The sequence below is a fragment of the Excalfactoria chinensis genome, chromosome 4 (assembly GCF_039878825.1).
Source record: "Excalfactoria chinensis isolate bCotChi1 chromosome 4, bCotChi1.hap2, whole genome shotgun sequence".
Lineage (NCBI taxonomy): Eukaryota > Metazoa > Chordata > Aves > Galliformes > Phasianidae > Excalfactoria > Excalfactoria chinensis.
In genome coordinates, this window is record NC_092828.1 from 51,681,542 (window position 1) to 51,709,291 (window position 27,750).

At 40.2% G+C, this 27,750-nt stretch overlaps 1 protein-coding gene across 1 annotated transcript; it reads right to left on the reverse strand.

Moving 5' to 3' along the window:
* LOC140251664 (melanopsin-like) lies at nt 1-26,843 on the reverse strand. The gene is made up of 11 exons (XM_072335681.1): nt 26,664-26,843; nt 15,947-16,021; nt 15,618-15,760; nt 13,652-13,785; nt 12,196-12,399; nt 11,651-11,822; nt 10,489-10,644; nt 9,581-9,688; nt 8,170-8,344; nt 6,303-6,452; nt 1-3,445 (listed from the first exon to the last, which is right to left on the reverse strand). Exons 2-11 carry the CDS (start codon nt 15,947-15,949, stop codon nt 3,056-3,058), a joined length of 1,635 nt encoding a protein of 544 aa, XP_072191782.1. The 5' UTR covers nt 15,950-16,021; nt 26,664-26,843; the 3' UTR covers nt 1-3,055.
* Nucleotides 26,844-27,750: the final 907 nt, after the last annotated feature.

Consider the following 27,750-nt stretch of genomic DNA (forward strand, 5'->3'; position numbering starts at 1 on the left):
ATTAATACAACTCCTATGAATTTTTTATTCCATTTGAGTGAACCAATACATGCCTTGGTGAAATGAAAAACAGCAGCTAGTTAATACTGAACATTTTTGTGTGCCATCTAGTCTAATGTGGCAACAGAGAAGCACGTGAGATTCTTCAGTATTGCTCTCGCTATCTTAAAATTGATTTACACGGTGATGTTTCTGAAATAAATGTGTCTGATACTGCATATAGTTTTAGGTTTTATCACTCTACTGCTATCATCTCATTTGATGTTCTGGTCTACAGCAGTTGAAGAACACAGTAATATTGACATTAGCTTCGGAAGTAATAGTTGAAATTGTAAATGACATTAGAGGTATAGAAATGGAATGCACACATCTCAAGCCCATTAGTTTTCTGAAAACACATGGTTGGTATCACCACACGTGCAGGAGATAACTGGATTGTCATCTTGTAGTCCAAGCAAAACCCTAGTTACAAAGGAATTTGTTAATGGTGGTTATTTGTTAATGGTGCTTTATAGCTTACCTTCTTCATCCCATGGGAAAACACAGCAATATTCTGCTTGCAGTCCTACCAGTACAATTATGTGAATACTGGAGTGCAAATCTTAGAGGCCTATTTTTTATATTTTGGAACATTGAATGCCTTTTTGATTGTTATTTAGAGTTTATTACAACAGCAAAAGTCAGGTACGAGACTTGGAAGTCCTGCAAGCATGAAACTTCCTAGGATCTGTCTTGAGAAGAAGGAAGATGCATCTGAGGATATTAAATGCAAGAAATAAGGTCACTGGCTATGTAATTACATAGGAAAAAGGGATGATAATGAACCAGAGAGGACAAATCCAGCAGAAAAATAATGAGAGATGGCAGAACACTATGTTCAGCCCAGGATAAAGCCTCACCTGTTTTCCAAGAACAGGGTCTTAAATCAGTATTTGGTTACTCTCTGTGGCCCAAATCACATTCTTGGATAGCAGCCCTGCTTGAGAAGCTGCAGGTGAGCAGATGTCACAGCAGTCACCGTGCCATGCCACCTGCTAACTGAGCTGATCTTCAGCATAGGAATTGTATTTAGAAGTATTGAGCTGATTGCGGGTGGTTCTGTTCTGCTGCTTAGTCCTGGAGGAAAACCCAGTGCCCGAGGAACTTCTGCTTTCTCCCAAGATATCCTGATGCTTTGTAAAGAACAACATAGTTCAACTTGTCTACATTTGAAGTTCAGAAACCAAAAGGGAGAGAGTGGAAAGCATCTTTTATAAAGGGAAAACGAATAACTAAAGAAAGAATGTATTTAGTTATAAAATGTGAGGAAGATCTTGCAAGCATGACCTGGAACATAAAACAGAGAAAACAAACAATCATAGAATCATAGAATTACCCAGGTTGGAAAAGACCTTGAAGATCATCAAGTCCAACTGCAGCCTAACCAGTACCCTAACACTAAAAACCCTTCACTAAATCATATCCCTGAGGACAACATCCAAACAGCTCTTAAACACATCCAGGGATGGCGATTCAACCACCTCCCTGGGGAGCCTATTCCAGTACCTAACCATCCTTTCTGTAAAGTTCTTCGTAATATCCAACCTAAACTTTCCTTGGTGCAACTTGAGGCCATTTCCCCTCGTCCTGTCACTTGTCACTAGTGAGAAGAGACCTGCCCCACTCTCACTGTAAGAACCTTTCAGGTACTGGAAGAGCATGATATGGTCTCCCCTCAGCCTCCTTTTCCCCAGACTAAACAGCCCCAGCTTCCTTAGCCTCTCCTCATAGGGCTGATTCTCCAAGCCCTTCACGAGTCTCGTTGCCCTTCTCTGGACCTGCTCCAGTACCTCCATGTCCTTCCTGTGCTGAGGTGCCCAAAACTGGACACAGTACTCGAGGTGAGGCCTCACCAATGCCGAGTACAGGGGCAGGATGACTTCCTTAGTCCTGCTCACCACACCATTCTTGATACAAGCCAGGATGCCATTGGCCCTCTTGGCCACCTGGGCACACTGCTGGCTCATATTCAGCCAACTGTCCATCAGCACACCAAGGTCCCTTTCCCTCTGGGAGCTTTCCAGCCACACCTCCCCAAGTCTGTAGGGTTGCCTGGGGTTGTTGTGACCAAAATGCAGAACCCAATAACCACCATTAACAATGCAGCTGCAGGTCCTGTAGCAAGCAGCAGTTTTCTGAAGCTATCTTTCCAGGGTGATGTCTTACCCACATGAAGGCTGTTGGAACACGATCTGCAAAAGACATCCATCTATCTGTGAAGTTTTAGAAGAGAAGAATCTGTGCTGAAGAAACAAGTGACAGAGCAGCTGAGGGTTTACTTTCTTGAACAAATTGTCAAGCCAGCTGTAGATAATCATCCTTTTAATCACAGATTCATTAGGGTTCATACACATTTTAATCCACAATGAAAATCTCAAGGTGCTCTAAATGCTTCCAGAGGTGAAATTCTATGTTTTAGCATATAGCACCTTCAGGTGATTGATTATACTAATGCTGAGGTAAAATCCAACATTTTCTCACTACAGTTTATAAGCAAGCAATCTTCTCCCAGCTACATGATCAGTCCATGTATTTATATTTATATAGTTACGTAAATAATTTGATTAAAACATAGTTTGATCATCTAGACATATTACCTCTGGGGCTGGTGGAAAGCTGTGGCTTCATAGTGCTTACCATCACCTGCAGAAGAGACCTGCCAAAACAGGGATGCAGTTTCACATGCAGGTTGCACAAACACTCAGCAGCTACCCCTATTTCAGTTCAGTTATTTTCCTCCTGCTGGTATCTGTGGTTGCATGTCAAGGTTCAGGGCCCCATGAAGCAGGCAGCCAAATCCACTGATGCAACTTGATCGTACTGCTGGATCTGAAAGAAAGCTTTTTTCCATGCCTGAACTAGTCTGGACAAAGATAAATCTGAAGGCTGCCTAGTGGCTACCATATAAACATACAAAAAGCCTGATGATCTAACCTACAAGGCTTCAGTTATTTGGTATAATTAAGGGGAGAAGATGCCAAGAAAATAATTGCCAGCAGGTTTCCTTTTGATGCACTTATGATAGAAACTTCTCAACAGCTTCGAGGAACTCTGTAGATGAGCTAAGCCCTTCCAAATCCAACAGATTGTTCTTTTTGTCACAGAAGTGGAATAATTCAGTCTCTTCCTCTTCAGGTTCCTCATGAAACAGGTTTGTCTCTGAGGTAGGAATGATAATGATTCGAGGGACTGTATTGCTAACGATGGAGTCCAGGCCTCCACTATTATGACTTTCTTGAGTTTCCATCTGTGAGGTATCTGAGCCTGCTCCTCTGCTGGCACTGCTGCTGTTCAAACCGACAGGCAGAGAGGCTGCTCGGAGGGAGCTGGTCACGATTGCTACAGGGGAGCTGGGGAGGGCTGACCGCCCCAGCACCTTCTCCAGGCTGCTGGATGACAGCAAAACCTAGAGCAGAAAGATAAGCATCTGTGTCACTGCAAATCAGTACTTGGAATATTCACTGCTACTAGTCACTATTTCAGGCACTCATCATATTTTCTGAATAGAAAGGAGGAAAATCATGATGCGTTAACATCTACAGCTTGGAAAGCAGAATGTTAAATGGAGCAAAAGAAGATGTGATCAAGTACCCACAGAGATCAAAAAGAAAAGAAAAGCCCAGTCCTCTACCTGGCTTTTTTCCATCTCTCTCATTTATAATGTCTGCAACTGCTGTGTAGCTGTAATTAACTCTCATTGAAAAGATCTCAGACAAGACTCTAGGTAGCATTCTCACTGTGTCCTGAAGCAGCTCCTCTTACTGCCTCATAAAAAGACAGTGGCTTTGTACATTGAACAATACTTTTACCAAGAAGGGAGGAAAGAACAGCAACCAAGATTCTGCTTTGCTAACCATTTGAAATCTGTTTGTTTAGAAAGTTTTATTTCTAACTTGGCCTTGATGACGACTCCACTTTCCATATCTGATCCTGTACAAAAGCAGAGTAATAGAAGTAAGCTTTGAAAGTGTTGGTTAATGTTTAAAAGACCTAGAAATGAAAGGCATAAGCAATTAATTTTGGCTTGCTGTAGAAAATGGCCACTAAGGTTATAAAATCATTGTTTTGGGTGTAAAGAGAGATGTTACAGGTTCCTTCCTGAGAACTAAAACTTAACATAGAGATGTTTGCTTTGTTATATGTGTGATTTGATGATTCCTATTGAATTTTTTTTCCAGGCTTTTAAAAATGGTAGAACATTGTAGATGCCAACCAGCCAGCAGGCTGACTCTTGGCCCCTTCTATCTCCCTTTAGACAGCGCACAGTGCCATTATTGCCACTCTTAGGGAATCATTTGGCATAATATATTACATAATAATCTGATTGGGCAGAGAAAAATCAAAACAACAGAGCAGATGCATCTGTTTTCATGCAACTTTTGTGGTTTTGCAAGAAAAAAAAAATCAAACTTTTTAGCATATGTTTCTCTTTCTGTGAAGCTGGGTTTAAATTTAAATACTGACACATAGTGCTTCACAATGTTTTACTCTACAGGCGCTAATCCTTAACAAATCTCTACTGACAATCATTTGTTTTGCTGCTGTACCTGCTCCAGCGCAGAGAACAACAATGTGCTAAAAAAGCAGTTTAAGTAAATCTGACAGAGAAGAAATGTCTGTTATTTCAAATCAAGACTGTGGAAGAATGAAAGAATAATATAAAATCCCTCCTGTCTGCTGTTTTTCACTGCTTGTGGCTTAGTGGGCATGACAGCACTTGCAAGTTCCCCTCTGGAGAGGATCTTGCTAGCTGTGAGCATTGGGAAGACCATTGTTGGGGTTGCTTTCGACCCCAGCTGACTTACAGAGTGGCAAGGAGTGACAAGAGAACAGATCTTGGCACATGAGCTGTTGTTGAGATGGCCTTATTAAAGAAAAAGTTTAAGATGCTTTTCATAAAACACACTTCCCTGTTTTCTCTGTGCCTTCAACAGAGTTGGGCTGCTGATGGAGGGCAAGGGAGGTATGCAGGACTTCTGAGTCCATGTCACTTGCCACCACAGCTGAAACCAAGGCCTAGCTATAATCCTTTTACAGCAAGAAGCTATCTTGTGGTAAGGACAAAAAGCTGGACATAGGATCAGGGATTTGCTTAATGTAACAGTTCTGCCACTCTCTGAGAGCAAGAAATGATATGGGGAGCTTGTGCCTCTTCAACAACACCTTCCATGCTGCACTTCCTACACTGCTGTTCTCAATCAATGCTACTCACAGCAACCACAGGGAAAGACTGAGGTTTCCCAGGACTTAATCTTATGGAGACACATGAAGGAAGACAGGGCAGATGCATGCAGGAACCATGCTATCAGATGGTTGGAAATTTGCAGAATAGGTTCTGCTTTAAGCTATGCTGCCTCTACCACACACCAATCTCTACACCTGAGCCACGCCATGAAAAAGCAGGTGCCACCACGTCCAGTTGTTGGCAGTGAATTGCACGCCCTAATTCTTTCTTGTTGAAAATACAGCACTGAGATACGCTTGATGTTATACCTCCATACAAGTATTCATCTTGAAACTGGTTGTACAACAGTGGCAGAAGCTATTAGGTGACCTACTGCTCCCATCCTTAGCAGTTCTGCAGAGAATAGGGAGGGAGCTCCTCACAGCATAGCCCCAGACCTCAGAGGTTTGGGTAAGTTGTATAATGCATCCACAGAAGATGCTCTGAGTACTCACCATCTCCACTTTCAGTGAGGGAAGGGTGGCATCTGCCAGACTGTCCCACCCTTAGGGAGAAATGGGAGTTTCTTTCTTGTCTTCCCCCTCAACAAAAATAAAACATTTTAATGTACACTGAAAAGATGAAAAAAGGTGGCTTCTATCATGTCAAACTTTGTTTTGGAGCCCTTATATTGTCATGAAAAGACATTTTCATGATGTGATCATGAGGGTCAGGATAGGAGAAGTCAGAGATGGGGCAGGTGAACATGCAAAGAGACAAAAAAAGTCAACTTCTTACACAACAGTACTAAATCCTCTTTAATGCAGCTTCAGAGCTGCGAGCTGCTCTTGACTTTCCAAAACCAGGCAACATATTGGTGAATAAATAAATAAATAAATAAAGCATTACTGGCATTCTTGTTTGTTAAAATAAATGAATAATAGCAAGGATGGAGGGGACATTAGAATCTGTGTAAATGCAGCCTGCAGATGAAATAGACGGATATGAAGAATAAATTATGAGTTCTGAAAAGACACGGTATAGCAAGCTTAGCTACTACAATGGAGGTTCCCCAGCAAAGACAACTTTTTTTCCTTACCTTTTCTTCAGTTTCTTCAGTGCAGCTACAGGTCTCTGGGAGCAGGTCTCTCTTCTCCTGTCTCAGACTTGCTGAGAAAGAATGACTTCGGCGAGGCTGCAGTTTCACATGAGTTGGCTCTACAGGGTCAAGCTCCACATCGCTCCAATTCTAATGAACAATAGAGACAGATTTCAGAAATTTACACCTTTTCTCAAACTTTGAGTTCTCAAACTTCAGCAGGAGCCTTACACTTACTTAGAGAAAACTACAGTTGCTCTCACACAGTTCTCACACTCAAAACTCACACGAGGAGAGATTTGGTTTTTGATTTTCTCACTTACCCTGGACTTTGAAAAAAAGATTAAATCATCTTTCATCATTTCATCAGTAAATTATCGTGTATCATGATTATAATTGCTTAGCTGGTATCTAAAGACAGGTTCACATTATTTAAACAAATGCAACCAATGTGTTTAACATGCATATTCATGACCATCATCTGGTACTGACAGTGTCATTCCTGCCTATCAATACTTTATTGGAGCATTCCAGAATTTCACTCTGTGCTGTTGTCATGTGCTGGTTGTTGAGCTTAGCTTGTCTTTCAGCAGCTGCTCTTTCAGCTATAAAGCATACAGCTGCACTGAGTCATTACAGTAGGAAAGATTACCTTTGGCTATGTCAGCTTGGCACAGAACAGCCCCGCTGGCTGTTGTTCTGGCAATTGTTCTATTTGAGATCTGTAAGCAAAAGCTGTGCAAACGGCTGAAGACTCTTATCTGCATCGTCCCATCTCTTTAAACACTAGCCCCAACCAAACACACAAAAACCAAGCAGCGATCAGTAATCTGAGTGTGCAAGCCAACAGGTGCTCTGAACATTGTCTTGTTAAGAGAGGTATACCATCCATGCAGGTTTCTGGGTGGTCCTAGGTTCATTTCTAAATCAAGAATACTGGTCTTCCCTAAATCATCCAGCACTCTTACGGTTTCCTTTAGATGTAGCATCACGGTCTGAGTCCCAGTGACAGCCCCTTGGAAGCAGCAGCAGCTCACAGGATGCCACAGGTAAATAACTTCTTCCTCCTCATTCAGAGCACTACCACTTGGCTCAGAAGAGCAATGAGCTTGCTGCTCAGCCCATCATGAGACTTTATACCTTTGTAGAAGGTTATGAGCCTCTTGCAAGACCCACTTCCAATTTAATTCTGTTTAGTCACAAAAGTGATAAAGGCCTCATAGTGAGACTCTTTTCCCCTGAATGTAACATTCATGCCATGTTACATATCCCAATTTTCTGTCCTGTGACTTTTTCCTGCAAAACACCCACATGCTATGGGCAGCTGTACTCCAGTCAGTCCACCAGTCTTTCCAAAACTACAATGCCTATAGAACACCACACCTGGTCCCAGGTGCAGAAGGCTTTCACTCCTCATAGTAAAAAAGACACAAACACATGTAGAAGTTTTCTACAGAGAGTGGACTTCCCATAAAACAATGGGATGCTGTTGGATAGGTTAAAAACCTTTGGGAGGTGATTTTCCTGTTCTCCGCCTCCCAGAGTCACCTCATTACAAGGCAAATGGTGATTTGGAGGTGGCTGACAACAGCTCTTTTTAATTAGCCCTGAATTCAAACATCCATGCTCCAAGTAAGCATCTGAATTATCCAGATATGCCGACTTCAATGTTTGTTCTGATCTAAACTCGTCATGCTTGAATTCCCACAGAAGCTTTGGAGAAATTACCTCACATGTCCAAAACAATTTAGCCAGAAAGATCCTCTTTTCCATTTTTAAATTTTGAGTATGTATTTATAGTAATTTATTCTGGGAGCTGAAGAGACATTACACTCACTTTGCTTGGTGGAAACAAGGAAAAACTTACTCCTTCTCCTGTGGAAACTGATGAAACACAAGTGTTCTTGGTCCTTCCAGCAAGAGACTGGTGGCTGGAGAGAGAGGTCCTGAATGATGATTCATTTATGGAGCCCCTCAGGAGATCATTCTTTGATATTCTTATTAGGAACCTCAAGCAGGGAACAGCATTATGGATGGTTTTTCTGAAGGAAAATGGGTGAAGAGAAAGACGATCTATGTAACAATACACTGATGAACAGATTTGAAAGTCACACAGTGGCGGCACTTTCTATCAACTCAGCACAGTTCTTGTTTTGATTGAAGAGGACCTTAAAGTACACATAGAAACAACATAGTATACTTAGTGGAATGTACTCAGCTGAAAGACCAAAGGGAAATTAGCAGTCGGTTTCAGGGCCTTGTATCAAAACACTCATGGAAGAGCCGCATGGACAAGTAGTAAGAACTGAAAATATCTTGGAAAATATCAATGCTTTCAATTTATTTGAAAGATTAACTCAGAAACCCTTCTCTGATTCTTGGATTCTTATGATGAGATTACTTGTTCGCCAGTACAAAATAATAGTAAAATAATCTTTGACATCATCACCAGTCTTTGTATTCCCAGACCTACTGCACGTCATTTCTTTCTAACTCCAGTGGCAACCAAACAATCACCTCTGTGCCTATGGTGGAGACAAGAGCTGCAGCAAGCTTTCTGCCAGCACAGTCATTCCCTGTTCTGCCAAAACAGCTACCAGCACAGCCCAACCAATCTCCTGGGGGATGCTGGAGGCTGCCGCCATGGTGATGGAGTTAAAGGAATTTCTCCAAAGAATAGAGCATTTCATGAAATTATATTTACATGCTTTTCCTTACTGAAACTCATTAGCTTTGGGTCAGAAAAATAATACCAGGCTCAAAATATGTCAGCCATCCATGCATTTCTTCTCACTACACTTCTGCAAGTCATTGAATAGTAGCCATTCTCTTATTCTAAGCTGAAATATTAGACAACTTTCATAAACTGGGATGGACTCTGTTTTCTTGGAGGATAGAAATCTCTTAGTTATGATAGCAGATATTTTCAAACAAAATCTGTTTTCACCATTCCTGGGTGTATTTCCATCAGCCTTGTTAAAAGATTTACAAAAACACTTTCATTTGTCAGACATTCATAACAACCGGCTCTCTGCTCTCCAGCTCCGAAATCAGTTTCAGGCAACGTACAGACGACCCACCCTGCCATCTAGTGGCACTCCTACCTTTATCACCACGGAATCCATCCTCCAAAGGTTTATCACCGCCCCTTGTGGAAGATACGCTTTGAAGGAAGTGCAGGAAAATCTAGTGGCATGCTGAATAACAGTTCTTGTCCATTCATTTTTAAAAACGCATTTTCTTGCAGAGCTGTACACATACCTATATGTTTACTGTACCTGTATCTCGGGTGAATTATTGCATATATGATGGGGTTGTAGATTGCAGAGGCTTTAGCAATAACAGCTGGCACAGATTTGGAGTACGGCGTTAGAGTGTTTCCTCGACTATAAAAAAGGAAAAATCATTAAACATGGACTGATATTAAACAACTGAAACCTGTTCTTTTTAACTGCTTTTGTTGTGTGGTCTCATAAGAAGCACTGATGAAAAGTTAAATTTGTTCAAACACATTCTTTACTCAGTTGAAAGGCTTGTTTTTGACAGAGTGTGCTTGGTTTCATTTTTTTGGAAGGAATAACAGACATACAAATACAATCAATTATCAATTTGAGGCTGACTGAGAACACTGTTGACTCATGTTCAGATGAGTGTCGACCAACACCCCCAGGACCATTTCTCCTACTCAGTCTTCCAGCCACTCTGCCCTAAGACTGTAGTGATGCCTGGCATTGTTGTGGTCAAAGTGAGGACCTGGCTCTTGGTCCCCTTGAACCTCATCCCATTGGCCTCAGCCCAGCAACCCAGCCTGCCCAGATCCCTCTATAGGACCTTTCTATCCACAAGCAGATCGACACTTCCTCACAGTTTAGTGTCATCTGCAGACTCACTGAGAATGCACTCAATACCTTCATCCAGATCATCAATAAAGACACTGAACAGGACAGGCCCCAGTACTGAGAACTAAGTTATAGCGCTAAGGGACATGGTGCTGTGATGGGACTCTGTAGGACATGTTGATGGATGGACCTGAAGATCTTGGAAGGTCTTTTCCAACCTATATGACTCTATGATTCAGTGAAGGGCACAATATCTTCACTAGTTAAACATTTAAAATCCTTCTAAAAGACAACACTAATCAAGTTTATATTTCAGTATAAATACTCCTTGGATAGCTTTCACTTACCCTGCCCACGCAATCAAAGTGACACAAGCGTATGGTGACCAGGACAAGACATAAACTATGATGACCACAAATGCAATTTTTGCCAGTTTCCATTCATTCCTCATAGACTGAGAGAGGAAGGATTTGCGGCTGCAGGACCCAAGCTTTTGGACATCTCTGTAAGAGGAAACAAGATAGAGATATATAATGAAGCAGCAAATAGCAATGTCTCTAGCACGGTCTCAGTGGTGTATAATAATAAAGCAGGCTTCATCTTTTCTGCTCTCACTCTTCTTTTGTCCTCTGATAGCTACAAATCTAGAAGGTAATCAGTGCTGTACAATGGACCCAGACATTTTGCTCAGGCTGTCTGAGCGTGGGACTGAAGCAGAGGGACCACTGGGACTACAGAACAAGACTGCCATGTCCTTACCCTGACACACAAAGGGTGAAGAATTGGGTATCCCCTGCCCTTCACTGTTCTCAGGGATGGAGCAAGCAAAAGCACAGCTTTATGCAAAAATCCAGTGAACTCATTAAGGGAAACAACTGGACAAAAGGAAATTTCCTTGTAGATCTAATATGCTGCTGAATTTTTGCTTCAGCTCTACAAATATAGACTAAAACTCTCGGAGGGAAAACAAACAAACAAACAAACAACGAAGGTATCTTAACAAGCTCAGCCAAGTTTTATGTTTGTAATTTATCTGCTTGAGTGAACCACAAGGTTTTTGAGATGCTTGATAACTGTCACAAAAATACAGGGACTGTTATGTTTACAGAGCAGCTCACAGGCAGATGATGCTCCCATTATTACACACTATTATCTCCCAGAGCCAAAAATCTTTCTATAATACACAAGCATCCCATTCCTCATATTGCAAATCTGAAAGACAAATAATCAAAATGATCAAATTATCTGAAATATTATTAATTTCCACACTTTGGGCTAAGATTAGAACAATCTACTTTGTTTCCTACTCCAAAATGCATACAATCCTTCCCAGTTTTCACATTGGCAGAGATATTTCTCCAGTTACAGCAGTTAATGACCAGACACTTTATTTCTGATTTCAGTTGGGATTAATTTTAGATTTATCTGCAGATAAAGACTTTGAGAAAATGTTCTAATTAAAGAAAAAAAAAACAACCTAGTTTCACATATTTCAGTTACACTGCTTACCTGCCAGTACTTCTTATGGCCAAGAACATAAATAAGTAGCAATGGAGTATTATTATCAGCGGAATAAAAAATACACAGCAGCATAAAATCATGGTGTAACTTCTGTTTGCAGGGGAGTAGGTTACATAGTCCCATGTACAGGATATCATCAAGCCCTCAGGCACATAGGAACCTATGAAATACATTAAATATGTTATTTGCACACATGACTAAAACTTACACAGTTACCGATCTAACAACAGAGTGATTAAAACAAATGGACACATGGAGAGGAGGTCCTGATTGCCAAACTCTCATATGCACCTATAACCCAATATGCAATTTAGTCACCTTGAACACAATCCAGGGCAAAAAAACACAAACAACATCAACCCCGGGTACTGCACTGTGGTAGACATAGATAATGCTATATGACAACAAACCATCAGGTAGTAGCTATGCATCCACTCAGGAACTTTTCCTAATCATCATTTTTTCATATCCTGAACAAGGCAAAAGTAGACTGTACTGAGAATGCTGGAAGAAAGAGTGAGCAGACAACATACTCCACCCAAGGAGTGGGGCCACGCTCCACCCCAGCGAGTACAGCCATACGGCAGCAATGATCTGCATGGTACGCTTCTTGGAGGTCCACTGGATGGAGCGCAGGGGCTTGGTGATCACCAAATAGCGGTCAATAGAAATAGCTAACAGAGTCATCATCGAGGTTATTCCAAAGAGCGCCCCGCAGAAAGCGTACAAGTCACAACCTGAAGCAGAAAATGGCAACGTCAGGTTTTTTTTGTTTTTGTTTTCTTAAACATGTATTTCTTTTCTCTCACAGCCTGATCTCATAAATTCCCACACACACTCTCAGCTTTAAAGCAAGCAAACAAACAAAAACTCAGAAACCTAGCCAAAGACTTTTCTCACATTAGAACAATTTTCTTAGCCTTGCAATGGCACGATGAAGTGTTCACTAGCAAAAACACACATATAAATAATATAAAAAGAAATATATGTATTAACAAGTTCTACTCTCCACTGTGGACTGTAGCTGGAAACATTATGTCAATGGAAAACTGCCTCAAAGAAAATCTGATCTAATTAAGGTTACATTTTCCTGGACTGTTGCCCAATATATTGATCTTAACAGGCTTCAGTAGATATCTGTATACTACTGACAAATGGATATCTCAAAAAACGATACAGCCCAGAATACTGTTGGCCTTCTGTTCTGCAAGTGCATGCTGCTGACTTATGTCTAGCTTTTAGTCCACCAGAACTTAGCAGTTCTTCTCCCAGTCTGAACACATACAGGAAATGACCCAACCCAAGTGCAAGACTTTGCTCTTGGCCTTGTTGAACCTCATTAAGATCCCAGATGCTGTCTTCAAGTCTGTCTATTGTATCAGCCGCACCACTCAGCGTAGTGCTGTAAGCAAATTTGTTAAGGGTGCACTTGATCTCATTGTTTATGTCATTAAAAAAGGCGTCAAAGAGCAGCAGTCCCAAGATGAACCCCTGGAGGACATCAGTCATGACTGGCATCCACCTGGGCGTGAAGCTCTTGGCCACAGCCTGCAACCATCCAGACAACTCTTTGTCCACTGTGCAGTCCTCCCAAATCCCTACATTTCCATAATTAAATGTGTGATCCTAGGAGCACAGTAATTGATACTAATGTGCTTCTATAAATATTAACTCTTTCTTAAACTAATATGGGAAAAATATTTGTAATTAAAAGAAAAATTTCCTATCCATCTTTAGCTATGACATCTGCCCTCAGAAACTAAATGGCCATCATTACGTGTTGCTGTTGACTGCTTTTTTTCTAACCTGAGATAGAGAAATAGACTATTACACAAAAACTGTCATCACATGGGCAGATCATGCCAAAAACCTAGGTTGTAACTCCAGAGTTTTGTGATGCTCTCTCCATTGTCTAAGCCAATATTGTTAGCACTAAAATATGTTAAAGACAGTAGAGCTAGCGAAAGATGAATTAGTCTCAGAAAGTACCTATATCTCCAAGGATCCACTCTCTGTGCAAGCTGTTGATAAAGCATATGGGGGCCTGAGAAGCTGACATCAGGAAGTCACTCACAGCCAAATTCATTATAAAGAAGTTCTGGGGTGTCCTCAGCTTCTTGTTGCTTAAGAACAGATGAAAAATTCATCACTTGAAATAGGCAAAATGAACAAGTAGCCATCTTGATTGTGTTATTTACTAGCATAAACAGTCTCCAGGTGGCAATGAGCAGTTGTTCCCACTCAATCAATTGCCAACCATCAATCAATTACCACAGCAAAAGATGCAGTTGCTTCAAAATAATGATCGACCAAGGCAGGGGGGATAAAATAAATCCATTATCTTCCAACAGAGGAAGAATTCCATCTATCTTTAAACATATAATTTTGTTCAAGAGAAGAGCAGTCTGCCTCTTTCCTTGGTTCCCTGTATGAGCAAGTAGATTAGTCTCTGATATTGAAGAATGTGCTTCAGGTAACTTGTAGTTTTGATCTCCTAGGAGTCCTTCAGCTGGTATTTGAGATTGCTCTTGTCCCGTGCTAATGGGAATACAAACCCTATTAACATAATAAAGAACCCTTCTCTTCTACTTTGGGTTGTCTGAGTACTCCTCCATTCTTCTGATTAAAAATACATTAACTCATGAATTTGTCATTCCTCTACCTTGCAACTGGCGCTTCCGATGGATATGCTGAGAAAGTGTAATGCTCAACTGTTTGTCCCTCTAAGTGAAAAGCTATTTTGGTTGCTCAGCTAAATTAAGAACTTTGATTCACTAGAGTTTGAATTCAGGAGTTTTCATAGTGCCAGGTACTCAGGTGACAACTCACATTCTTGTAGATAAAGGCAACAAACAGGATTTTACAAATAACTTTGTTCTTGAAAACTGCATGGAGCAATTCTAAATGGCTTGAAATAAATTTTCAGAGTACTTCCTTCAGTCTATCAATTGAGGCCTCTCCGGCGTGCTGCCAGTATAACAGTATTTGCAACTAACGTGAATGCCTTCCTTCATATTACTAAATATCGAAAAATAAATTGCAAGGTCATCTCAATACTTCTGTAGTTCTTATAAAAATCATGGCTCTCATAATTGTCTGCAACATGTGGGTGAGAGGGCTCACCTGCCTTACTGAGATTTTCCCACTTTGAGGGTTTAATCCTTTCTTTGTGCCAGCTAAAACAAACTTCAAGATAAATGGAGAAACTGTGCTAGAAATTGTGGAGCAAACACAGTTATTCAAAACCACTAAAATCTTTTGTTTGCTTAACCATTTAAAAATAAGTCAATTATATTAAATAATTAATAATGGCACTAGTGTTTCTAGTATTGTTGACCCTCACTGAATCAACTAACAGTAAGCAAAAAGGATTTGGAATTTCCAGCATTATAGCGTGGAGTAGACTGCAGCTTTCCCTTTTTTCTTTAAATGAGATTTTTGTGTACTTTACGTGCAGTATCTTCAACCATCTAATACACTGTCAGAAACCCAGAAGCACAAAAACTGACAGAAATCCCATGATCTGCCTGAAGCAGGGAACACACTGATGGCATGAGCTCATTTGTGTAGCGCATTGCTTCCATGGGTCTTCCAAGATAATCTGGACTGATGGGAACCTCATCCTTAGTTAAGTAATCAGCAGAATCTACAGAGAGAGTTTGCAACAGAGGGGCTGATGTTTCTATTATCAAAAGTATTAAACTTTTCCTTAAACTTTTATTTAGAATTATTACTAAGAAGTCAAGGTTCTCTTTTTTTCTCAGAATCCCCAGAACACAAGGAATTTACACAGGAGTACACTGGTGATGCGCATGGATGTACATGAGGGGTATATAACTGAATATCAACAGCCATTGCTTGAAGTTCTAGCCCAAGATGAAATTCATGCAGAATACCTTCACACAGATGCATACAAACTACAAGGCAAGCTGGGAAAGGAAAGAAATCTGGGTACCTGTAAAATGCATAGAGAACTAGGAGATTTCCTATGATGCCGATGGAGCCAATAACAAGAACGCACGTCCCTACTGTGTAAAGAACATGGTCTGGGATCTCTGACTTGGTCACGGAATGTGGCTGGGTGCCTGTGTTCAAATCCTGGATGGAAAACAAAGGAAAGGAGAACTGAGAGCATTCAATACACATATTCCTGGAAACACTTGCTTAGCACGTTGAACACATAGACACTTCTGAGCTGTTATCAAGTAAAAGTCAAGTTTTCCTCAGGTATACTTCATTACATTTTTAACCATGAGAGGAAACACAAATGAACAACTGACTTACCATAATGTAAACACTGGGAAATCGTCATGGGAAAGGCAGGAGATCAGAGGAACAACACAGCAGCAATAGCAATACCTGTAAAAGTACAAACACATCGGGTAGTCTTGACACCTCTTTCATTGTTCTTTAACAGCAACACATGGAGGAAAAGACAGTAACCAGAAGCCTATGTATTTTTTGAAACCAATTCAGACTATCCACCAGCTAAATGAAGTAACAGAAAAGCCTACAGCAAATCCACTGTGCTCTCAGCATTACTGATGAGCAGATGCTGAATCATTAGCCCGGTGGCAACTCTTATTTACCAAGGCAAATAAATAACCTTCAACATGATAAATACTGCCCAGCTAAATATATGGATGGATCCACTTGGAAATGATAATAGCAACTTTTTCTCCACAGTTGCTGCCTCCCAGTTCCCAAATTTCTCACATTGCTTTTTCTCCTTTCTGCTATTTCCTCACCTGTGAGCTGCACATGCAACAGTTCCTTCCTTGCACAAAAGCAGTTTTCTAGCCATAGGAATTACCACGATGACTGTGTGATGCTACTGATGTGCTCCTGGGGGCACTCTGCCTTCATCAATAAGGAGTGAAACGCATAGCACATCTTGAACATCCATAAATAGTGGCTCTGGAGCAGAAACGGTACAAAGCCCCTGGGACTGAAACAGTGTCTTAAACAGTGCAAAAAGTGTGGCTTCAAAGCTGGAAGGAGAATTCGGGATCTCTGAGTGGTCTGTCAGATTCCACCCATAAAAGGACAGCCTCCTCCAAAGTGGCACTGCACCAAAGTAAATAGTATCCTTGTAGAAGAAAGTAATGGGAGTTCGATGCTGACTGCAGTGATAGGTCATAGCCATTCCCACTGGTTAAGCAGCAAGAAAAATTGTTTCTCTGTGTTGCATTCACTCTTAAAATGAGGTGTGAGACGGAGCAGTATTAGGAAAGGTGGTTTAGTGGAAAAACATAACAGTGGCTTTTTGATGACACCAAGAGCAGTTGCGTCCGTATTTTCATAGCCAAGTAGCCTGGGTCATTTCAGGGCTGTGGCACATGAATATCTATGATAAACTCTGCACTTCTTCCCTCAAACCTCATCTCCCTAATGTGTGTACCAAATCAGAACCCTGCCTTATTCATTGCAGTGCACACTAAAGAGGCTAAAAGTGGGAGAGAAAGCATGACTCCTCTTTTTTCTTCCTTTTCATGTTATCTAATAACAATGCTCAGGATTTACCTCTACGCAGAGGGGTAGGATACAGAATGATATGCTTCAGAGCAAGTAGGACTTGCCTGTCATACACATTAAGTTTTACTTCTTTATACTGGTAACCCACTGCTACTGAAACTCTCTTGAAAAACACCCAAAGGGAGCTCTCCTTTTCTTTCTGCTGAAGAGAAGCTAACTTGGATGTTTTGGCCCCAGCAGACTGGGATCTGGAAAGAGGTAAATGCTGGGGGTTACTCAAAATCTGAGATCTCAATAAACCTCAAAAGGAGGCACTGTTTAAATGAACACAAGCTTTGGAGAAGTTATCCTGCTTATAGAGAAGTCTCTACAACTGCTTTGTTTTAGTTTGTTAACCTCAGTGTTAGCAACATTAAGATCTGAATGAGAAGATGGGTACCAATTCAATCCATCAGTGCTGCCCTGATGTAGCAGCACATGGCATGCATCCAGCTGTGTGGCAAGATGAAAAGAGAAAAACACTGGAATACAAATCTAACAAGATAAATGTGCCAATATATATGCACATTTTTTTTTTTTTTTCAAAAGCAATTTCATCACGCTAGTGAAAATCCCCTAAAATAAAGGAGGCAAAAATGATACAAACGATTCCAAAGCTAATCACATATTTCACTGATTTGGCACAATTCCACAAAATAAAACATTAAGAATAACAATTTAAACACATGTGAGTCTGAGAATTTAAACTCTACTTTGTTTAACAAATGTTTTCTAATACAGAACTTTTCTCAGTACAGAATAAATCAACAGGAGGAAAACAAAAGTATCATCAAGGATTTAGGATAACCATAGAAGCTTTTTCTCTTTTCCCACAATGCCATCTTTGAGAAGCTGTCATAATATATAATTGTCATTAACAATCTATATATTTGCCTATATAAATCACAGAATCGCCAAGGTTGGAAAAAACCTACAACGTCATCCAGTCCAACCATCCACCAATCACCAATAGTTCTCACTAAGCCATGTACCTCAACACAACATCCAAATATTCCTTGAACACCTCCAGGGTCTGTGACTTTACCACCTCCCCGGGCAGCCCATTCCACTGCCTGACCACCCTTTCAGAGAAGTAGTATTTCCCTATTTACTATACAAGGATTAGGACTAGAAATGTGTTCTAAAAACAAAACAAAATGAAGCCCTGATCACATATTCTAATGAGAAACTGATTTTGCTATTACAGCTCTGTATGGTTTTTTTCTGATAAGTTTAACCTCTCATGATAAATAAAAATAAATTAAACTACAGAAGATTTTTTCAATTTTCTTCCACTTGAATCCCAAGAAAAACAATACAACTATTACATTTTTTTTCCCCAAGATGACTCAGTAACCAGAACAGCAACTAAGCAAAATAGGTCATATTCAGTACGATCATTACTGTGGTCTTAGCATGTTTAGTTTATATTAGCCTCTTTTAGCAGGAAAATAGTATAAGCTCAGTTTTAATTCAGTCTGTATATTTTCATTTTACAAAGAGTGAACTTAGACATCCTGAGCATGCAGTCAAGAAACCTGCAAAATTACAAAGCTTAACGACATGGTGCGAGAAGTTCTTCTCAGATTCAGCTTTTCACACTGCTGTGAAAATGCAGGGCTGCACTTGACTCAGCGCAACTAGTCTGATAAATTGCATTTAATCGAAAGTCTGTATTGCCACGGTCATATGAAGTAGGGTGAAGAGCCTGTTCTGTACAAGTCAGTCTGGCTGCTTCTCTGTAATGACATGATTTAAGAGATAACAAAGGAACACTTGATATTTTGCTCAGCCAATTTATTGACTCTTTATTGAATGATACCATTTTTCAAGAGCTCATGTAAGATGCTCATATTTGGACTCAATGATCTTTAAGGTCTTTTCCAACCTGAGTGATTCTACGCTTTCACTCATTAATATATCTCTTGAGAGAGTGCAATAAAGATGCAACCATTTCCTGAGTGCAGATTTTAAAGACAATGTTCGTAATGATCTGATTGTCCCACTCAGAAGCAGAAATGTAAACAAGCAGTCTGAAAAATGCCAGCAATTGCACCAAGGACAGCTTCTGGCATGCTCGCCCACTCTGTGCTGACTTTCTTTGGCTTGTTCTAAGTTAATTTTACAATCACTTGCATTTTGATTGTATGAAATGTTGGACCTGACAACTGGCATCAATCACAATGCCTTATCTGAGATGAGACTATGACATCAAAAAGCTGTCACCACCATGGCTGCTTAGAGGGCTTTCTCGGAAGGGCAGCTAACAGCTCTGCAAGCAAAAGAAAGATGAACAATTAACAGCTGTCCCTCAAGTAGCTGGCAAAAGGAGAAGGCATCAGATATAAAAATAAACTTGTTTTATTTCTCCAAAAATATAAATGGAAAACTGAACAGATGGGGAAAGTTATTCTATGAGAGCCTTTTAAATTTGATTTTTAGTGATAAAATAATGTCCAAGTAATAAGCCATCTGGTTTTGCTTCCCAGCTGGTGAGATTAACAAAGATTGCAATGCAAAAGGCAAAAAATTTGTTAAAATGGAAAGGGGAGGGCAGGTCTCAATCAACAAGTAAGAAATAACAGATCAAAGCCCAAAATGGTGATGTGATCTGCATTACTTTGATACAAGAGTATCTAAAGCCTTATTTATGGTCTGATCTTGATTGTGGATGCAAGCTCATCTTGTGGAGATGATTTACAGTGAAATGAGCTTAAGTAAGGACTTGCTTACATAGAAGATTAATGTGCACTAGCAAGGGAGTGAATTAACAGCATAGCAGCTTCTCTGTGCTCACACCCTACACAGACTCATTAAATTAAAGAAGACTTTAATTTTACTAAACAAAAAGTCCTTACATCTATACAATCACAGCTTGAAAATTTAAAAGAAAACAACTAATATTCAGGCATGATGGGACAGGAGCAATCAACAGCTTAGCCTGCATTTCCTTTAGAGACAGCTCATTCAACTGAAGCAGCCACGGGGTAACAGTTGCCAAGTTGCTTGTAATTTCATTGAGGGTCACTGTAAGATGTCGTTTCATTAAGAAGTATCATCTGGTTTGCAATGACAGCAAAACATGGGGCTTAATGAATATCTTGTATGCATGAATCAGCAAATAAAAGACAGTTGCTATGTGGTAACAATAGTACAGCCAGTAATTGTCAGTTATTTCATGAATAATAAGTAATTATGGAAAATATTGTTAATTATTTCAGGTATTAAAAAAAATAGAAGCAAAACAACTTTGCTTGTTTTGGTTGGAAGTACTATGAATGCAATACCACAAAGTAAGTAGAAATTAACTTGACCTGCAGAGAGTCAAATCAGTGATCATCCACAAATGGAAAAGTTCATTTTCCTATTGGTCTCTTCTTCCACAGTTCTTTCCAATCAGTTCGTACCAGAAGCATTCCTGCACACATTTACAGTGCAGACTGAAAGGATAGTTAGCTTAGTAAGCTGAACTGCGAATGTGATGCAGCTCATCCAAAAGCAACAAACAAAGAGAGGGGACAGAGCCCCTCACAACAGGTCAACTATCAGAGGCAGCTGAGCAATGCAGTCCAAACCTAGGCTAGCATTCATCCAGATGGATGTCCTTAGTTTGCATGGTGCTTGACTTGCAGACCCATAAAGAAGTTATAGACATACAGTGCAAAAAAAATCTGAGAATTTTTGGCTGCAGGAAAATTTATATCGAACAAATGCCATTCCGGAATGTACTTCTGGGCTGTTACTGAACTGGACAGACAACTGAGAAAAACCATTTCTTACTTGACTCCAAGGCTCATTTGGGAAAATTCTGTGCTGTGTCATCAGAATAATCCAGTGCAGAAGCCCCAGCCTGGGGGAAGATGAAAATGACTAAAGGAACATTTGTGTGCCTCAAATATTGGGTATTTACAGGGATGGAAATAATACCAACTGTCTCCCTGGCATGCGATCTCATTAGTTTGTCTGAATGGCCTCGAGGTCTCATGTTTTGAAAGATGTTTTTTTTTTTCAGGTTCTAGCTATCTGTACTTAAACTTCTCATACTTAAACTTCTCATACATCAAACAACATTCATGTGAGGCATTAAGAAAAACACAACAAACAAAACCCCCACACAAACAAACAAAAACCCCAAAGAGATAAAAATCAGCAAAAACTAAGTTGATATTATTTGTAAATTGTCAGTATCTTGAGAATATACCTATTAGTTGCTCATCAAGGTAGGCATACTCACATGTATGGATATTGAGTACTTTGAGCCTTTGAGTTGAAAAACAAGTAAATAGAAGCCCACCACAGGAAACTGTTAATATCCACCTGAGTTGGGGCTCAGTCCACCTTCCCCTTCTCACCTCTAGCAGGCTTGCACACCAGCACAGCCCAGTCCTTTCTCCTGGAGACTCCCACATTATTCTGTTGGTCATAAACCCCTTCTAAATGATCATATACAGTGCTCAAATACAACCCAAACAACAGCACAGGTTTGCGTGTCTAGGGAGGCAGCAGACTGAACAAACACAATCAATACTAGTGCTGCATCAAAATTATCTGAACTATCACAGCTCAGTGCATATTTGTTTCATCCACGAGGGAACAGATTACAGCTAGCACAGGAGAACAAGGCAAAAATTTCAGAATATGTTTTTCAGAGAACTAGAAAATGTTTAAGAAAAGCATATGCTGTTAAAATGAGATGAGAACTTTTGCAGACTTCAGGGAAAAATCATTTATAAACCATAGCAGTGGCACATAATTGCAGGGTGATGCCCACACCTTGCTACTTTTAATGTGAGCATGCTGAGAACTGTAAACGCATTTCCATAAGGCACTGCCTTTTGAAATTCTGATCTTTGTCAGTGGATATAACATCTCGGCCTGAGGTGTCAAAGAGTTTGAATGTATACTTCAGCTTCTGGAAAACTATCTGGTTGTATTTTGTTTAAAAAAAAAAACAAAACATATATATATATATGTATATATGTATGTATGTATATATTCCTCCTTACTTTTGATAACCCGGAGAGGGAATTCTTCACCAACCATCTCCGTTCTTACTCACTGCCTCTAACATTAGAAGGCCTTTCACTGCACTGCTTCATTACTCAAGGAGACCTACACAGATACTGCCCAGGTGTCTGCATGCAAGAGCTGCTTTGCAAAGTGTGTCCTGCAACTTAAAGGACACCCCATGGAAACATGTGCTTATTTTTATGCGTTCTGTAACAAACAAAGAAAGAAAGAAATCAAGAACTAATAACTGCTTTTCAAAGAAGTATTTCAAAATAATTCCCCTTAATTAATAACACCAATGTAAAAATTATCACTAATAATGCAACTAATATTTTTCATCACTGTGTTTGCGCTGCTGCCAAATCATCTACTATTTATATTTTTATTCTATAACTCACAATGAATTCTTCATGGTGAATGATGAAGGAAATGCTGTAATGAACACATCTCATCTACTAGCTACAATTCAGTTACGCATCACTTTTACCTTTTACTAGCTGAGTGTAAAGATCTGCAGTTTTGCCAGAGAATCTGCTCTCTACATTTCCCCGATGACTTCACAGGAGGATATACTGTTAATAGAATGCCTGATACCAGAGACATTTCACACCAACTCAGGAATTTTGTTAGAAATTTTTGTCATGGACAGCAGGGGCAATTTAAAGCAAATCTCCACTTTTTGGATGCCATATGCATTATTTTCTCATGTAAGCTCAGTTACATGAATACTGCTAAAATGAATCAGAGCAGAGCTCCATCAGCTCCTGTGCCTTGCATGTGACATCTGGCAGCAGATGCTCAGGGAAAGAACATGGGAAGGACAGCACATGCAACATCACTCCATGATTCTTGATCAGCTAAATTCATGCACATCACTGATATTCCTTTGAACTCTGTAGCACTCAACCCCTTGCTTCAGTTTGTTTGACAAGTTGCAGCTGGCAAAACGTTCGATGAGATTTGTGAAACACTAAAACAGGGAGGCAGCACAATCGTCATCCACAGAAACTTTCAGAATATTGAAGTTCTCCCTGTTTGAAAAACAGGAGGTGGGACTTGAGAACCACCCTTCTGACATAAAACATTCCAGGATATCAGGAAAGCAACATCACAAAGCATAGAATTAAAATAAGGTACCAGAACATAAATAAAATTATTTCAATTACTTGGTAAAAGAAAAAAAAAAAAAAAAGGTATGAACCTGCATAGTTGCTCTTCTCCCAGGTGGTGCAGAGTGGCAGCGCTAGAAAAATAAACTTACTTCAGAAGAACAATTGTAACTGGCTAATGTATTTGAGATTAACAAGTTACTACAGTTCTGAAGACATATTTCAAGGGAAGATTTAAGCAGCAGTGACAAACTGATAAGAAACTGTGATATGGACATAATTAGAGAGCAATTACAGCAACCCAGGGAGACTCAGAGTCTTATAAACAATAGAGCATCCAGTGACACATTTGGTGGGAATATTAAAAGTGACTTCTCTACCTCTCAAAAATAATCTTAGTTATCTCCCGACATCACTTGTTTTGGAGGAAGAAATGACATCTCTCATAAATATAAGTGCCATTATTTTGATCTGAAGAAACATCAGGATAACAATGTAGTAGATCCATTGTGGTTTCTTGTTGCAATTATGTTGAGAATTATTTTTCCTCTGAATAACTTTCACAGACCACTTTTCAAGATCCTACAAAATGTAATTAAAGTTTTAGCACACCCATTCTGGGACACATCATCTCGTCTGCGCAATTATCCCTAGATATGAATTGTATTTGAAATAACTCATATATCCCCTTTGCAACTTCAGTTTGAAACACCATAAGAAGCTACCAAAAGAGAGAATCTCAGTACAAGCCAGCTTCCTTTTACAAGCTGAGAGGGATAAAAGGGGTTGGGGAGAGGAACCCACAAGTTGGTTAGGTGTTAGCCTGTTTTCTGCTTTGAATCAGAAAGCCAGGGGAGGACTCCATACATTTTTTTTGTGGTGTTGTACTTTTTATCTCAGACAGAAAACATCTCCTTCTGAACTGATATTTTTAAAGAGTGTATAAGCAAGCTGGTGAACTAACATGCAGCGGAGACTCTTCCAAAACAAACAAATGAAAGAAAGTTCAGCAAAGCATTGCTCATACCTCAAGTCTGAGCCTATGCTGGACCTTTTCAGCCCACTCAGTTCCACAAAAGCAGTTAATTTTTGCGGACTTTTTGTTGTTGTTGTTGTTGTTGTTGTTTTATCAGGTTGTGTTCACAACAAACACTGAGCTAATAACAGCATTAAAAAGCAGTTTCACTGTATTTATCACTGGATGTGAAATACTTTCATTGTAAGTGGGTTATCTAAAGGTCTTGATGCACTATCAAGAACACCATCGCCCTGCTCCCTTATGCACTGCTGAACAGAGACTGCAGATACACATCTGGCAACCCACTGGCATGCAAGGCAAGCTGCCTCTCCTCGTCAGCTTCTTTAGGAATGACTGACTGACTGGCACTAACCTGCAGCAGTGTCACAAGAGTCAGCATCACAAATCCAGGGTCTCTCCGCTGCTACTACCTTCACCTCTAACTCATTTACTAATGTTCAACATTCTGTACAATGAAGGGAGTTCCTCTATCATGGTAAAGGTTCAACCAGTTAAATTATTTGAACTTTAGCAGATTTCTCAGTTAAAAGAAAAGAAGCTTTGGGAAAAATTATCAGATATGCAAGAAACTAAGTATACATTTAAAACAAACAGGTAATTTGCTGATCGCGAGTGTCACTGTCTACAGAAGATCCAAGGGAAATACTTCACCCTCTTCATAATTCAAAAACAAATAAATTTCCTTCTCACCTGATATTAAGGTCCTCTTCATGCACTGACTTAACACATACAAAAAGCAAGAGCGCTCAGTGGTGATCTGTCCCATTGCTCTATCAGCTCTAAATTATCTGCAGCTGTTTAAGTTATGCACATTATCAACCAATCAGCATGGAGTTTATTTCACCTGACCAGTAATTTCTTTGGCAACACAGCTGTGCTTGGCCAGGAGCTGCTGTGTTAGGCAGGCTACTGCTATCAGCGACCCTCTCTCTAGAAGCCTGCACCCCTGCACACTGGAAGCAGAAGAACATCCTGTAAGGAATAATTTGCAACTTCTGAAATTCCTAGATGCAATGCAGGCAAAAAATTTCAACTTTAAACCCCTTGATGTCCTTACCAAGGTGTATTTTCACATGCTCATGTTTTTACAAAGCTGTGATTATGACACACTTAAGAAGAAGTAACGCAGGATGTGAAGTAGTTTAAAACATGCTGAGTATAAAATGACAGAAAACAAACTTGGATTTTCTAGGAAACTTTCTTTAAGGTTTAACAGCAAACACAACCCATGCAGACATCCCAATAAAAATGTGATTAAAAAGGCAAAATCAATCAGAAAGGAACAGCTCCACTGGCGCCAGAACACACTCAATCCATCTAAATGATTTGATTTTGAGTTATGAGTTACAGGCTCAAACTCCTGTATGCTTGCCCATTATTTAGCTATCTACATATCGCTTGAACCCCAAGAGGGTTTTACAAAAAGCTTGCTCCAATTTCTTTCCTTCTGATTTACTCCAGAAGAAAGGCCTGTTGCAAAGAGATAGCATCCACAACTTCCCTTCCCATGCTGAAGTTTCTCTGACTCTTATAATTTGTGATAGTTGATAGAAAAAGAAGGCAACTTTCATGGTAGATTTCTTTAAATGTCAGGGCTGGATTCACTAATTGAGCACAGTCAAGTTATTAAAGATTGAGCAGGAAATCTTTTATCCTAATTTCTGTGCATTTTAAGAAATGAGATCACAAATACATAAGGGGCTTAAGAACAGTAGCACACTAATTCCTCCTATCTAGGAATCACCCACCACAGTTTTCTGCATCATAACCTACTTGCAATGCACAAGCAAATCCTCTTTTCTCCATGAATGTTTTCAAATATTCCCAGTCATACACATAAACAGTCAATAAACCTCCCAACAGCATGTCATTTACGTCACTTTACATTAAGTGACTCCAAAAAAGGATAACAACTCTGAAATCTGCTTTTAGATTTCATTTAATATTTCTCTTTTCTTTAAAATTTTCCAAGCATCAATGATCAGGTCACGATAATGTTTAGTCAACTAGATCATGATGATGAGACAAGTATCAGCATGAACTATCACCTGCTACATCTGCTTCTGCACAGCCAGATTTTTCCCATCAAGCTAAACTCCAAATCTATCCTAAAAATTTAGACAAAACAGCATATAACTCCCATATTTTCCTTTGGGGAGATCTGAGTCAGCTGCACAAAACAGTGATCAGAATTCGATGAATGAAAACAAACTGAGATTTTTTCGTTCTTCAAAAGACAAGTATATAAAGCACTCTCCAGAAAACAAAGCAGAACATAAAGGCTGCCTTCCCATCTCCCTATTCCCAAAACCTTCCTCCCACTACATACGTTTGAGGCTCAGCTGAGAGTGTCTCCCTTCTGTCTGCACAGCCACTCCACGCAGGACCAGCACACACACAGCTCATCCCGTGGAGCATCTGCAGTGCCAGCGTTTAAAGATCCACTGGGTGAGCCAGCCCTCCTCTGCTCCCAGCCTGCCAGCTCCAGCAGCTTATCGAACCGCTGCACCTAGCTCCCAGCAAACGCCCATCCCATTATTCAGCTTGATCGGCCCCAGTGCTACCCTTACAAGTACAAAAAGATGACGTTTTAAAGTACGGTTATAGTAAAGTATGGACAGCTGGAGGAGCTCGCTTCCCAGCCTGATGCTCGCTCCCAGGGCTGAGCATACTCTTGCCCTATCCCTGGGTGAGCAGTGTGAGCAGCCAGTGATGGAGGGCATCCTTCACAGTCACTGGCACCTGCAGCCTCCTATGCTTTTGCTTTCAGGAGCCTGTCTCTGTCTCCCCTTGACCACCCCCTTAGGTAGCTGAAAGCAGCAGCCAGCCCCCCCACTGCTCCCCTTGTTCAAATCCAGCTCTGCATCATTCTTGCTGACCATTAGCTCCATCCATGCATCCTAGAGCCACGCAGATGGGCACAAGTGATCAACCACACATTAAATACACAGCTGTATTTGTGCTAAGATGTTGAGCAACACAGAATGCATATAAAGCATCGCTGCTGCCCAGCACCTGACCCTGCATCGCTGAAATTCCATCTTCAAACATATGGCTCAGCATTCAAGCACCAATGCATTACTTGCCATGGGGATGCTTGACTGACTGCAGAAAACAAAGGGAATGGCATGAAGTGTGGTATAGGCATTTCTTACCTCACAGCACTTAATTGGTGCCTAGCTCTTCAGAAGCACTGAAACAATGAAAATCACAGAGGTGAAAAGGATTCCTCATTCTCTTACTTCTCTTACAGGATGCTTTAACCAGAAGGGCATTATAAAAATAATTACATTTCTGGCTAGCTGTGATTATAACAAATTAAAAATGCAGCTCTTTGCATTGGGAAGCAGATATTCAGAATTGCAGTCAGTGGGTTCACAGAGTTTCCTATTACTTGTTACAGCACCTATTCTGGG